This window comes from Camponotus floridanus, unplaced genomic scaffold (assembly GCF_003227725.1).
Source record: "Camponotus floridanus strain SB8 unplaced genomic scaffold, Cflo_v7.5 scaffold38, whole genome shotgun sequence".
Classification (NCBI taxonomy): Eukaryota; Metazoa; Arthropoda; class Insecta; order Hymenoptera; family Formicidae; genus Camponotus; species Camponotus floridanus.
This window is the reverse complement of record NW_020229525.1, coordinates 1,456,750-1,471,497: the sequence shown is the minus strand read 5'-3', so window position 1 is coordinate 1,471,497 and position 14,748 is coordinate 1,456,750. Positions and strand designations below refer to the sequence as shown.

The 14,748-nt window shown below is 40.2% G+C and overlaps 1 protein-coding gene across 3 annotated transcripts in view; it reads left to right on the top strand.

Moving 5' to 3' along the window:
• The window catches only part of LOC105257726 (protein tiptop), a 142,709-nt gene that overhangs the window by 80,289 nt on the left and 47,672 nt on the right, over positions 1-14,748 (top strand). For 2 of the 3 annotated variants that reach the window (XM_011268537.3, XM_011268538.2), the window contains one exon: positions 14,319-14,450. The exons of the other annotated variant lie outside the window; for it this stretch is intronic. In XM_011268537.3, coding sequence (XP_011266839.1) covers positions 14,384-14,450 — 67 coding nt within the window. In that variant the 5' untranslated portion in view covers positions 14,319-14,383. The remainder of the gene's footprint in view (positions 1-14,318; positions 14,451-14,748) is intronic. 3 annotated transcript variants of the gene reach the window in all.

The window sequence follows — 14,748 nt, the reverse complement described above, 5'->3', positions numbered from 1 at the left end:
CGTCGGTTGGCGACCTCGATGATTGGCGGCCTCGGAGGAAGGAGAGGGCGACGTGTCTCCTCCCGGAGGCACATTTCTCATTAATATAAACGTCGTCGTATATTACACGCCACCTATTCTTCCATCCCGTTCGAAACTCGTTCGGGGCAACCGATTGCATCGAGGCGATCGGTTCCTCGCGTCTCGCTCTCTCTCGCTCCTTCTCGCTCCTTCTCGCTCGCTCGCTCGCTCGCTTTGGCCGCAGTCGATTCGAACCGCAGAATTCATTAATAACACGATCACCGGGCTCTGGCCCGGGAGAACGTATATTGCGTCGCACTGCATCGATGGCAGCTGATGAAGTGTGGCTGCGCAATAATCGTGCATCTGCATGTAAGAGCCGGATTGATGCGACTTGGTGCGAACCAAGAACGACAGTTGGTGCGTCAGTCGTGTCCGAGAAGATGCCGATACCTCACGGTTCATTATTTCTGATTTAACGCAACAGGGAATCTATAGGGGAGCAGGTGTTGCCCGCCAAACTTTGAGAGCTACTTCTTTTTCGCGCTCTTCTTCTCTCGCGCGCTCTTTAGCTTCCAAGAGAAATGGAAATGTATCGAACATTGATAATTTCGATTCTAGTAATTTTTTAAATTGTCGGATGTGTGTGCGAGTCGGTTAAAACTGGTATAATCGATACATGGTTTTACTACGATAGCATTTTCAATTTTTAGGTCCTTAGGGGCATCTGGGAAATTCTACGTGTATCACCGACGATACGTACGATGGAATCGCTTCTTTCAACGTGTCGGTAAACCGTATAATTCTATCACATAATAATATCGACGTCTCATTAAAATTCGCCCGACGTTTGAAAGCTGCGCTCGTGTCCAAAATACGCGGCGCATATATTTTATAACGGAATACATAAATTCGCCGAAGCACGCGCGCGTAAACGGATGTAAGATGATGCGGTTTGCGCAAATCCGACGGATGCGCGTCGCAAACGAGAGAGAGAGGGGGGGGGGGAGAAGGAGCGATCCGTGCATCATCGAGTACCTGTCGATATGCATTATTATGAAAGTTTCAAGAGCTAAGAGAGCACGGTCTTTTGCGTTTAGCTACGCCGAGGATATAAAAAGACCTCTTGCCGACGATGCATTACATAATGTGCGCGCCCGTTCATAACCGTCGCCGCTTAAGTATGAATGGAGGAGAGAAGCCTATGCCCGCGCTCGCCTACTACCATATATATCGGTTATACGCCGGCGTAGCCGACCGCCGATCTTGACCTGCCTCAAATCATGTAAATCCTAATCCGCCTATATACGTACACACGTACATTGCGCTCATTCGGACGCGCGCACATTTTCAATAATTAAAATATTAATGAGTAACACACACGCATACGTGCGCGGGTGCACATGTATACACGATCGTGCTGCACCTGGCTGCTAGTTAATTATTGATAGCCGATCCGCGTATTACTTCACGTTAACAATTAACGATGTACAACCGGGAAAACAATTTATTTGTGCGCGGACCTCATGAAAAATTCATCCGGCACCAATAATCCCGCATCGAGCCTCGCGCAAGTTTGATTTTTGTCTGAATTCGGGTTTGAATTTACTATCGCGCGTACGTACGCTGCATAAATGTTACATCGTATATCTGGCGCATTATTTATGCCATCATTTTAAGTTTGATAACTTGAATAGAACAATGGGTATATATAATATATTTCGAATTAAACGCGCTTTCTACTAGAATCCTTCCTTTTATATTGTAGTAATATAACGAATTACATTTTTTTATTCAATACAATTTTGTGGCAACCCTCTTATAATATATATATAAAATTTCTCTCTTTTACTATTAAAAATATTTATATTTAATTACTTAAAGTATTAAGTACTGAAAATAAAATATTGAAATCTAAAAGTACAGGTTTTCCAGGTTTAAACTTAAACGTCCGGGCTTTGGTCAAAATTGTAACGTGAAATTCTGTCACTGTGCGCTTTTTTTCAACGGGTATAAGCGACCTGTTTAACTTGCGAAAAAAACGCCTAAGAGGCTCAGGTGCAGGTATCCTACGGTATGGCATCCGGCTTGGAAGATCGAGTTGCCTGATGTCTTCTTAAATAACTAGAGAAACTTAAAACGACTAAGCTGCCGACTTTTGCGCCTCTGTACCCTAATGTTATCACCCCTCGCGCCGCGCACACCAATCTTGTTTCCTTTTAATTTGCAGATAATGGCTCTTTACATCCGGATTTCGTTTCAATTATGAATATTGATAATATTTTTATACAATTTCTAAACAATCGTAAACTATTTAATATACGCATGGAAATTTTTCTTTTATTTCTTTTAAAGTAAAAAAAGATAAGGACTTAATTATTAGCACGCTTTGGCAGTTAATAAACTTTGTGTTTGCGGACAAGCGATTTTATTTAATTTGATTGACATATGTTATTACCATGTTATTTTTGCATCGCGAAAAATTTTTCGAAAGCGATTCATCGAAGGAACGGAATCAGAGATACGATCGATCTTGCTACACAGATGAATCACTGTAGTGTGACTTTGCAATAAGATGATGAGAGACTTGATCTATGGAAGGTCAAGAGCAAATTGGACTTTTCCTTTTTTGTTTTCTTTTGTGCTAATTTAACTGACCTTTTGATACTAAACTTACAGTTTTTTATTCATTATAATTAAGAAGCTTGTTTAAATAAATATAATTTCAATATTTTTAATCAAATATAAAAATTATAAGTTATATTTATATAAGTTATATTTTAAGATGAAAAAAACTAGTAATGGAAATTAAGTATTTATTACATGAAATTATTTAATATGCGATTTTTTCTTCCTTCACAAATTGCAGAAAAATGCAATAAAGCAAGCTGAGAACTCATGTAAAAGACTATTTGAATAATTGAAAGTAATTTAATATAAAAATATCTTCAAGATATAAATAATAATTGTATAATTTGAAGAGAAAAAAAACAAGTTTATTACATATGTGACTATGCTCTTTCTATATATGTTGGCATAATATTAGTCCCGTAAGTTTTCTAGGAAAAAAGTTAACTTGCGCCATTTGCTGTATAAACGTTCCCATCTTATAATAAGTTCTAATTTTCTATGAGCAATTTCTTTCCAAATTAGAGTACCTCGCTGATTAGTACACGTACTTCATAACTGATGTATACGAACTACAGTAGCATTTGCCGTTAATACCCAACAGATTTCATTACTTGTTAAACATGCGGCGCGGTTGCGAATTACTATCACGCTGTCGCGCCGATCTAAGAACGTTATTTTTTTTTGTTGGTGAACGCGAGAATAGAAATACGAAATTGCAGCGATAGTGCATTCGACCTCGTCGATACTTTGGCGTTTGGAACCAAGTAGTCAATAGCCTATCGATGGAAGCTGTCGAGCGAGCGATCGCCCAAGTGTCGAAACATAAAATGTCGCTTGAAAAAAAAATCCCGAGGGCCTTTTGAACTGCCCACTCGTAAGAATCTGCTATTGTGTTTGAATAAACGGTTGCACAAACCACGTGTGTACAGACAGTGCTGGACAGCTATAAATGCGGTTAACGGTAAATGCGTATTCTCCGCAAAGTATTTGCGCATAATTATAGGCTTCTCACATTTATCGTGTCATACTATTCATTGATAATCATTTAAAATACTAATATAAATTAACTCTGATACTCTAGTATATTCTGTATACATACGCCACAGTAGTGTCGGAAATAGTTGTTTCATTGGAAAATAAAAATGACTCCCAAGCAACTGGAGAAATTTTTTTGACAAGTGAAGAATTTCAAGAATTGTCTCTTTTGCGCAAAATATATAACAAAATTTTATATTTAAATTATGCTTCTTTCAAATTAATTCATCACAATAGATTTTTAGTACTTGCGGTTTTATTTATTAGCAAAAATAATATTTATTTTAGTTTAGTTTAATATTATCGCAAATTATTTTACCGCGAGTTATATATTCTAAAGGCGCATCTGTAAATTGCAAGTCGCGATCTTCAACGTAGATAAATGAAGATCTGTTGCTTGAAAAAAGATCGTCATCGACGTAAGCTCGTTGTCTTTGATGAAGTAAAAGTTTCTTGATTTATGAACATGATTTCCATCCAAAGAGTCTCACCCTGACGGCTCAGTGACCAGCCGAAGGTCTTGACGTCCCCGCGGTTCTACAGGATTGACAGCTGCAGAGAGTCATCCTCTACGTCGTCATCGTCATCGTGGATACGACGATGATTGGCCGAACGCGCATTTGTTCCGTGACGCAGCAGGGGCGATCGCAAGGTTCGCGCAGTCATACGAACGCCTGTATGCGTGACTGTATTTGTAAAGGACCGATAGGGGCGGCACTATGCATCAACCACCGTCTCCCTTTGTCGTATCTAACTCGGAGAGCAAAGAACTATAAATAATCTTCTTTCAAAGTTTCATCGAGACACATTCGTTCGATTAAGATTCCTCTACTTCGTTTCTCGCGAAAAAAAAATTATTTATAAAATGTATAAAGACGTTGAAGAAAAATTATAGACCATCTGTCTTTAATGAATTTTTAATTTGCTGCAATATATCTTAAAGATTTCAATGACGCGTGTATTTTTTTGCGAAAATATGACACGTGTATTTTTTTATTCACTTACAGCTTGTTAAAACGTCATATTATGCATCGCATATTATTTCAGAAGAACGCATGTTTAGCAAGTTTAGATATTAAATTGTATTTTACTGTTCTTTATAAAAAATTTGTGATGCCAAAATAAGAATCCGAATGTCTTTTGGCCTCGTGTCATACAATTAACCGCACGAGATATTCAGCTTTACAAGATTTAACCCGAACTTTGAAAATTTAATTTTCCGGAATCGCTTTGTCGTAACAAACAAGTCGCGACGAAGATCCTTCCCCATCGCTTGACGAGATGTAGTTTGCGCATAGCGTTGCATGTGTACCATATACCTGAAGCGTTGCTTCGTCACTGGCGGCCTTTGGGCTGCGCCGATGCTCGCGAGGGAAAGAAAGAGAGCGCCCGAGGAGGAGTATCCGCACAACGGCAAGAATAATAAATAATAAAGGTATAGGTACGGGAGATTGATGGCTGCACCATGACTGACGTTCCATCCATCACCTCTTCGCTCTCCTCACGAAGGATTGACCGGGTACCTCCGCCGCTCTCCCCTTCGTCTCCTCGCTTCTTTCTTTCTTTCTTTCCTCTCTCTCTCCGATCTCTTCTTCGACGCGCCGCTCTACCTCGCTATTATCGCGTTCGTTCTTATTACCCGAGCTGTCCCTGCTCTTAGCTCGTCCAAGGAGGACTACCTACCGCGATTTTAACTTTTCTCCGGTTCGAGCTACGATGACTACGCCATTTCCGAATCCTCTTATTTGGCGTACATCTATTAAAGGAACCTCCGAAGGGCGCCAACGTTATAGTTCCTAATTCCCGGGCGTTCTAGGTGGATCCATTTTTATTATTCTCGATTCTCGCCGTGATTTTACCTGCCGATATCTACCTGTCGCTGATATGAATCAGATCATCGCGAAACCGATCGAGCAATGTTAAATAAATTTTTCTTCAAATTATACGTATTTAATTATACAATTATATTATTTATACATGTATAAGTTTAATCACGATTATCGTCACATCATCCAATCTCAGCCATGTTTTCGATAAAACTCGGCTATCAATTTCAAGTTAAGGGAATTTTTCATATTTTTGATTTTTGATATTTTTAATGCCGCTCATTTTCTTTCATTAAGTTTTGCGTTCGCTTTAGAGTACCCTAAACGTCACCGACATTCGTTTCGAGAAGCTCGCGTAAGGTATCCGAGGAAGATTTTCGGCGCGACGAGGTGGATCGACCGACTAATCCATCCCCTTCGGCGTATGGTGAGTGGCCTAGACGGATCAATCGAAAGGCCGGTATAAGTTTCCGCCGTTGTGGTTCGGCGGTACCGAGGTTAGCTGTCGCGGTCAGTTTCGAATTGCGGCGATGTCAGTGACAGCTGTGCTCGAGGGCCACGTATTGAACTCACGTCCAGTTACGCTCCTTTATACCTACTTACCTTGCTCTCCTCTGTCCTTCTCTCTCTTTCTCTCTCTCTCTCTCTCTTCCTCTCTTTCCGACTCTCACTCTTCCTTCTCTCATATCAATTGCCCCTTCGCGGACTACCCGTCTCCTCTCGTTTTCCCCTTTCTCTCATTCCGTTGCCTCCATCTCGATTTCTTCGCCTTGTCTGATCTTTCGAAGGCTCGGCCGCAACCGACCAGTCAAATAATCGTCCACGTAATGGGACACGCGCACAGAATCGAGAGAGCCAAGCGGTAATAATAAGGTCGAGGGCGGCCTATCCAGGCTCATCTATGGCGATTAGAACGTACCACGAGAGTCTGCAATCACCGGGGCGCGCCAGGCATCTCATCCCTCCTCTTCTTCCCCAACTTCGTCGACTATACGCGCGACGATTAGGTATCGTTTTGATCAGTGATCGTAAAAAGTGATCTACTCGCACGTATTATTAGCAGCACTTTCGATCGATTTCATTCTCGAATAATGATCGAGGAATTGTAAATTATACTCGATCCAGCATACGTGACTCTGGGGCTAATTATTACGAAAGGCTGTGGCTGAAATTTTACGCTATAACGTTCCTTTCCAAAATGAAGAAGATATAAGAGACTGCCGTAAATACATAAATAATACACTGGCACTGATGCTTATCGAATGGCAGATGTGATTGTATAAATATTATCGAGTTATAAAACTCGATATCGCATCTATTTCTAAAGTAAAAATAAAGAGTGATATATTAACTTGACATTTTCGATAAATATTGTCGTTACTATTAATGTACAATATTGTGAAAAATTGTAAAAAATTATAACATTGCTATTATATTAAATAGTAATATTATATTTAAGAATCAATTATATTTTGTTATAATTTCTTCTCAAAATAATTAAAGATATAGAAAATTAATTGCATATATTTTTTCCGTTTCTTTTCGCTCGCAGCAAGTAAAATCGTGGTTTGATTCCATTCGCGGTAGACGAAGGCAACTATTCGTTACTCGCGACTCTCGCCCCTCGAGGAGCGCTTGACTCTTGAGAGAAGAAGAGGGACGATAATGGTCTTAACCCTCGGTGCTCTTACCCCGTAGAAGCTCCTTGACCCAAGAAGATACGTACCTTACTCTCGAAATCATGAAAGGATCTTTCAGGTACTCGATCCGCGCCATGGCGGGATCCTCCAAAGAGGTAGATTCGGCTTCTTTAATTAGCGCTCTCGCTCTCCCGGGGCTGATACCGAGAGTCTTCCTCCCGAGCGCATCTTAGAAACGAGAAAACTCAGAAAGTGGAAGGCCTTCTTCTTGGCTGGCACGTTCTTCCGCTCGCCATCGGGAGAAATACATAGAAGAAAAGGATCGCGTCACGGGACGAAGAGGACGAAGAGGGATCCGGTGCATGTCGGAAGGCTGTTTTACCTTCCCAATTACTCGAAACACTCAGCTATCGGCGCGAGTATTAAAGGGGCTTCGTTTCCCTTCCCCTATATCTTTTCTCTTTATCTCTCTCGCTTCTTCTTCTCTCCGTCTCTTCTTATCTCTTTCTCTTTGCGAAGACCCTCAGCGGTACCTCGAAGATTTCTCGTTCGATGCGAGCTTTTCACACGTGCACGTGCGTATACGTGCACTCGGCACCGACGTAAAGTTTCGTTCATAGACATCGAGAAATCGGGATAACGACGGCAGGAAGCGCGAGCGCGATATTACACGGGAGTCGACGATGCTCCAGGGTTGGTACCGCCGACGGTCGTTACACGGGGCGGTGAGACGTGGACGGGATAGAACGTCGGGACGACGTTCGGGACGGCCACCTAGGGACGCTTCAGCGCAACGAGCACCTTATCGTTGCTACACCTTCGCCAGCAAAATGCGGCGGATCTATCTGGCCCGGTTACTACGAGTTCATCCTCCCGCTCTCCACCCCTCCCCTCCCCCATTCCTGCTCTCATCTCTTCCTTGTACGCAATGGTTCGGGATACCCGCCAACTAAATAAACTATTCGCTCGAATATAATTATTAACCAACGGACATACCTCCGTTTTTTTCTGAAAAATTAATTTTTTCCACTATGGAGAAAGAAAAGTATGATTAAATTCAAAATATATGCGATTAAAATATAATTGTAGACAAAATATTCAGTCTAAATCGTCTTTATTTCGAGAAACAAAAAATTTATGAGAAAAAAAGCTAGTTAAAAAGCTTATTACATACACATTTTTTTATTTTTAGCAATGCAAACTTTTTTTTTGTTCTCGAAAATTGTTTACTATTTTTTTTCTTCGTTATATCGCTTTCTTTCTTATTCTCTGGTATAATGCAAGCCAGTCTAAATTGAAATACTTTTATGGGACAAACAATTTGATTGCTAAACACTTTTATAAAGTATATCAAATTTTCTAAAAATGTATATTTATATAAATATTACCTATTAAATATTATTTTAAGATTTGAATTTTATCATAAAAAAATCCGATTAGCATTGATAAGCGAAATATTTTTAAATCACGATTAATATTTTTTTTTATTGTTGCAATTACTTTGATTTCACCGACAACAAACTCGTCCAACTCACGATGGAAATTATATTTACCAAAGATTTGTACAGTTAATATAACTTGTCAGCGTTGTTGTCGGAAACGAATACCTATTTCTCTCCATCGACTCGGTCCAAGACTATCTTTTGCATGCACTAAACGTCAACTGAAACATGATATACGACGTTTGATACTTACGCATCGTCGTTGTTCGTCGTCGCTCATCGCGATGATGGCGTGTCGTTCTTTGCGATGAAGTGAACGAGGACAGTTCTAATAACGTCTAACAAGAAGAGAGAAAGAGAGAGAAGCTGACGATTTATAATCGGTGACGAATGGACGCGATCGCGGCAGTTTTCGTCTCTTCCCTGACGTTTTATAAATGTCGTGCAGCAATAAAGACGCTCGATGGATTAGCCGCGGGTCTGGCATGCCGAGGAAACGAGTTCTATTCTGGTGAATTAAAACCAGGCACGCGCGCCCAATGAATCAATTGAATGCTGCACCGAGTCCTCGCCCTTTTCCGTGCATCTTTGATCTGTTGGATCACCCTTATCCTCGACGATGGCTTTCGGAGCTCGCGACACTATTCTAGGTTCACCAACTTTGTCACTTTTTCTTTTTTATTATTTTTGAGATCTGTGCTCGATTGCTTTCCGAGACGTGGATTTAAATGTTTCGCTATTTCGGATCCTTCCTCTTTTTTCCGGTTTTTATTGTTAATTATTTTTAAAATTATATATCACACTGAGTGACTGCCTGTTTATTGTTTCTAGTTTTTGTTTGAATATACTTGTTTTAATGATTTTGGAAAAAGTGTAATCAATTTTAATTTTTTTTTTACTGAATTAACGCGTACAATCAAATTTTATGATCCGGGAGAAAATGTCGAAAATTTTGAAGAGAGATTTAGATTAGGGACGACTGATTATCACTTCCCATTAAAGCACGCTCTCACTTTATTATCGTCGTTAGCCATGTAACTTGGAACATGTACGTTGAGCGTTCATGTTCGCTAAATCCGGTTGATGCCTCTGAGTCTTATGTAGAAGCTTGGACCAGTTGTTCACGTATCTCGTCCCTTTGTTCTTTTTCTTCAGCGATGCTGTGACACGAACACGGCTATCCCCAATGTTCTTAGAATTCACGTACGCGTCATAAATACTGCCCTACTCGCACTCTGCCGTTTCCCGGTCTTTCTCTTCTTTCTCGCACAAACCGACGTTTTCCAATATTCCGAACTGCTGCACTGATTCCATCTGGGGTCCCTCCGAATCTTCTCCGACGTAGCTGTTTTCCCTCTTCTCCCTCTATACTACTTCGTCGAGTCTCATGTATCGATCGACAGAAAAAGAGAAAGAAAAATATATATGTGAATTCTTTTTATGCTTATCTTACTTTATGTTGTTGGCACTAATGAATGTTACGTAGCTGACAATGATAAGTAATATGATGATATATATTTCTGGATATATATTGCAAGATATAGAGTAGTAATATATTTGATAACTCTTTTAGTTTTTTATTAAGATGCTCATAAATCGATGTTTGATTTATCTTTCGCCAAGTAATAAAATATTCCTTGTAGAGGTTGATACTTGTAGTCATAGTGAAATCATAGATTCTCTCTCTCTCTCTCTCTTTCTCTCTCTGTCTGTCTCTGTCTCTCTGTCTGTATTTTTGTCAATTTTTTTATATATTTTTATATAAATGATATCAAATTGATTTATTCTAAATCTGCGCATTTATTTAATTATAATAAACTAAATTAATTTACTTATAATAAACTTAATTTGCAGCAGCTAGATGGATCTTATTTAAAGCTCGCTTCGAGGTACTCGACGTAATATATTTTTCCACTTAATTTTTCAACGCAACAACGGGATCGTCTCTCGAAAAGATCCACTCGAGACATCCCTTCTCGTCATACGAATCCATTTCGTTGAATGGAATTGGCGCCAAGCATTTTACGAGCATGCGCGTACGTCACCGCGCGTAGTCAGCATGGGACTGTTGTGCGTCGACCTTTACCTAACAACCCTCCCGCATTGTAGCCACCTCGCTTCCTCTCGCTGCAACCACCGCGGCAGCCACCCCCGTCGCCAACCCTGACCTGATTTATGAGATTCTCGAAGCGTCTACTCTACTGACGCGCGTTTTCGGTCTCCCTCTTTCTCTCGCCCCTCGTCCTCCCTTCCGCCCCTACTTAGGCAGCTGGCTAGTGTTTCCACGAGCGCATGTACACGGAGATGCTCCCGCACGTGGAGCAAGTGGAATTCTCCCTGCGTTTCGTTCATTTCCGTCCTTTTGTCCGCGCACTCGCGAAAAGCGAGAACTTATTTCGGTAGAACATCGACATCTTGCGATATGTATCGAGAACAGCGTCCTAATTAGTCCAACGACAGGCTCGATTTACGCGAACCAGATACAATTGCTTTGGCATCTTATCAATTTGCGCAAGTCAAAATGTACCAGAGATGTAGTTGTCTTTCGATCGGAACGATTCGTCGCTCGATTATTTCGAAACATTATTACTTGCGAAATATTTATAAAATATTTTTATAATACTGCGATATTAATATAATTCAAATTGCAAGCATTGTTGGAAAAATATTCGCGTTGGCTCTCAAATTCAATGCACTGTACATAATCAATTTCAGTCGTAAAAATATTCACACATCTTTGAGAATAAACTTGGCGACCAATGTTAGTTTTGACGCAATTAAAGCTACGTCGAGTCGAAATGAACTTTTCGCAGCAAAAGAGATTAAACTTGCCTTCAATGACATCAGTCGCTGAAACGAGACGAAATTCCGCGACAAATCCAATTTTTAGAACAATCCTTCGCGTGCTTTAACGTTTAGTAGAAATCTCTCTTCGTCAACAAGTAAATTTTCTTTATCCCGGGAAAGTAAAAAATTCGAGCGAGGGTTGGATGTCACACAAAAGCCGAGTGATTTGTGACGTTCGCCATTCTTTTGACCGTACGGCAAGGTTCGCCCTTTCTACACCCCCTCTCTCTCGTCCCTTCTCCTCTTCGCCGTCTTGCTTGTAGATATGGCCGAGTAATATACGAGCCCTGCATCTGTTCCCCGAGTGACGCAACGTCCCGCCATAGATCACACCCAGGCTTTTAGAGAGTGAAGGCTGTTAAGGAGAGTGCGAGAGAGAGAAAGCGACCTGGGGAAGAAGATAGGGCGAGACGCTACGAGGAGAGAAGAAAGAGAAGGCGAGAGTGAGATTGAAGGAGGAAGAGGGAGAGAAAGAGTGACAGGGTGACGTACTGTTACTGTTAAACTCGCCTGTACGTAAAGAAGAGCATGAGCAGGAGTGCGGCTGCCTCTCCAGCGTGTGTCCTAGTGTTGGGGGTGAGGGAACGAGAGGGATGAGGTGGAAGTAGTTGCTAGTGGAAGACCATGGAAGGTGGACGGAGACGTCGGTGTTGTTGTAAAGGAACGTACAGACTGGGATCGTGGATCAGGGAGACGAATGTAACGTGTTTCTAAAAACGTGCACTTAGTCGGAACTCATTAACGCAATCGTACTGGCGATTGTAGTTAAATTGATCACTCTGATGTAGCGGGGAAAAATGTTGAAAAGTTTCACACTGATTTAAGACGCTATCTCAAAGTGTTTGAAAAAGATGAAATTATTTTTAATATTCAATATTTAATAAAATCGTGCTTTCTGTTTTTGCCAAATATTTTCAAGATGTAATATATTTATATTGTAATGAAAAAAAAGGGAGAAAATGTGGATGAATATAAATTATATATAATACTCGTTACATTCTTGATATTAATAAGTTACAAATAAATGATTGCAATCGGATACGTAATAAAACTATTTTCGTCTGTCAAAAAGCAATTGTACGAAAGATGATAATCATGCTTTCAAACATCAATCTTATAATCAAATCAGACTAATTAATCTAACATGATACAAAAACATTCACGACAGACAAAAAAACTCAATCATTCGCGTCATACAACAAATGACTAATCCAAAGAAAAAAAATAATCCTCCCTCGAATTCCACTTTCGAAGAGTGTTACAGTAAATCAGTATACACATGTGAGCGATATATTGTCCGAATATGGGTTAAGGAATTTTCTCGGCTTGCGTGAAGGTGGACGTAGAAAGTGGCGAGGGGTTTCAGAGGAGTAGGAGGGAGGGAGGGTGGGGGCAGAAAAGGAGAGCGAGGTACGATACAGTACGCCCCTGGCGCACCGACGTAGAAACCATTGAGGCGAGATATACGAGCGAGAGTTTGTTTGCGCTTATGGCCTACGTCTGGAAAAGGGAAGGTAGGAGAGAGAGAGAGGGGAGAGGGGGGGGGAGAAGTTGACGTTTTATCGGGGCACCCTTATGCCTATTATGCCTTCGCGCCCCGCTCCGTCGCGCCGTACAGCACCCCCGCGCCCATCTTCGTCCGGCCCTCGTACGGTGGCAACCCCCCTGCCGGCTGGGTGACGCGGCGTGCGAATTAAAACGCCCCATAAATATCTGAAACAAAGGCGGCCGCTTTCGAGGGCGTACGCCGGAAAGATATACGGCTGGTTACGATGGTCGGCACCGGGGTGGTTAAGGGATGAGTGGGAGGAGGGGGCAGTATGAACTGCGATGCGGGGCGCGATCCTAGGCTTTGGCACCCTTTGTAAAAATCCGTCGGGAAGGTTGACTTTCTCTTCTTTCCGAGAATCACGGGAACGTTGCGTCGATTGGAAAATTTGACGTTGTGAAAAAGCGAGAATTTTCTTAGCAACGATCGGTTTGACACTGCCAATATGTTATCCGCATTTAATTTAAGCTATCTTTAAAATTGTATTTTGTTAAATTATATAGTATATATTGTAGAAATTAAATTGATTATGAAGAACTGACTGACAAGAGAAGAAAATTAGTTTTATATATAATATTAATTTTTTTTTACATTACGTTAATTGCATTTTATGACTGAAAGTTTTAGAAAGTTATATTTCAATACTTTATCTTATATCACCAAAGCGTAATTCATTTAATATGTATTTAGCATATATCATGATAGATATATTTAATTGAGATTGAGATAAATTATGACAATATAAAATAAAACTATATAAAGTTCGATAAAGTTTGAAGGTATTTTAAAATATACTGGCTATTACAAGAAGAAAAAACTCTTGTAGAATTAATAATTGTATAATAAATAATACTTTATACTATGCACTATGTAAATATACTGGAATATTTTTCTTGATTTCTATCGCCTTATATTTTTTTATATTTTCTCTCTTGTCTAAACTGTGAAAATTCTATTGATCTATGGGATCCATTTACCGTACTTTTTTTGTAAATTTCAGGTAACATGGTTATCAAGCAATGACCAACTTTTGCCTCAGTTTAGTATTGTTCGTTCTATTTGTGTATCTTTTTTTTCTTTATATTGATTTTATAACCGTCACAAATCGAAAAAAGAGACGTACGACTTTTACAATAGGTTTTTTTAAGGTATAATACCATATTTCTAAAGAATTATCGTGTCTAGGGACGATATTTTTATATCATATATTACAAATTCTGATATATCTTGTTGCACGGTCTGCTTGTTCGATTACATGCCATTGATCCTCATACATATCTTATTAAGTAAGAAATTTGTCTGAATAAAAGCAAAATCTCAACCTAATTTCTATCTCGTTCTGTTTCAGGTAAGTAGTGGTCTCCGATCGTTTGAAAAGCGAGCGGCTCGGAGCCGCCGCACCGGACGGGAGATATGCGCAGCAAGCAGCAGCCCAGGCCTTCTTTCCGATGGCCACAGCAACGCGGTGATAATCTTACCGGTAAATATTCATATGTAACATTTCACGCACGCACGCACGCACGCACGCACGTACTTTGTTCTTCATTTTGCATCTTGCGTTTCTCATGTCTCTGACGAGATATCGCCGTCTCTTCGTGCACTGGATAGCGGTATTCTATTCGCGTAAAGGAAACGAGAGATCGATGAGTGATTAATTGCACCTGTAAAAACAGTTATATATTATTAATTTAGGAAGTTTATTTATTGTTTGCAACGTGCTTTCGTATTATTTGTAGAAATATTTCGTATAAAATAAATTTAGATTTTTTTAAAATTAT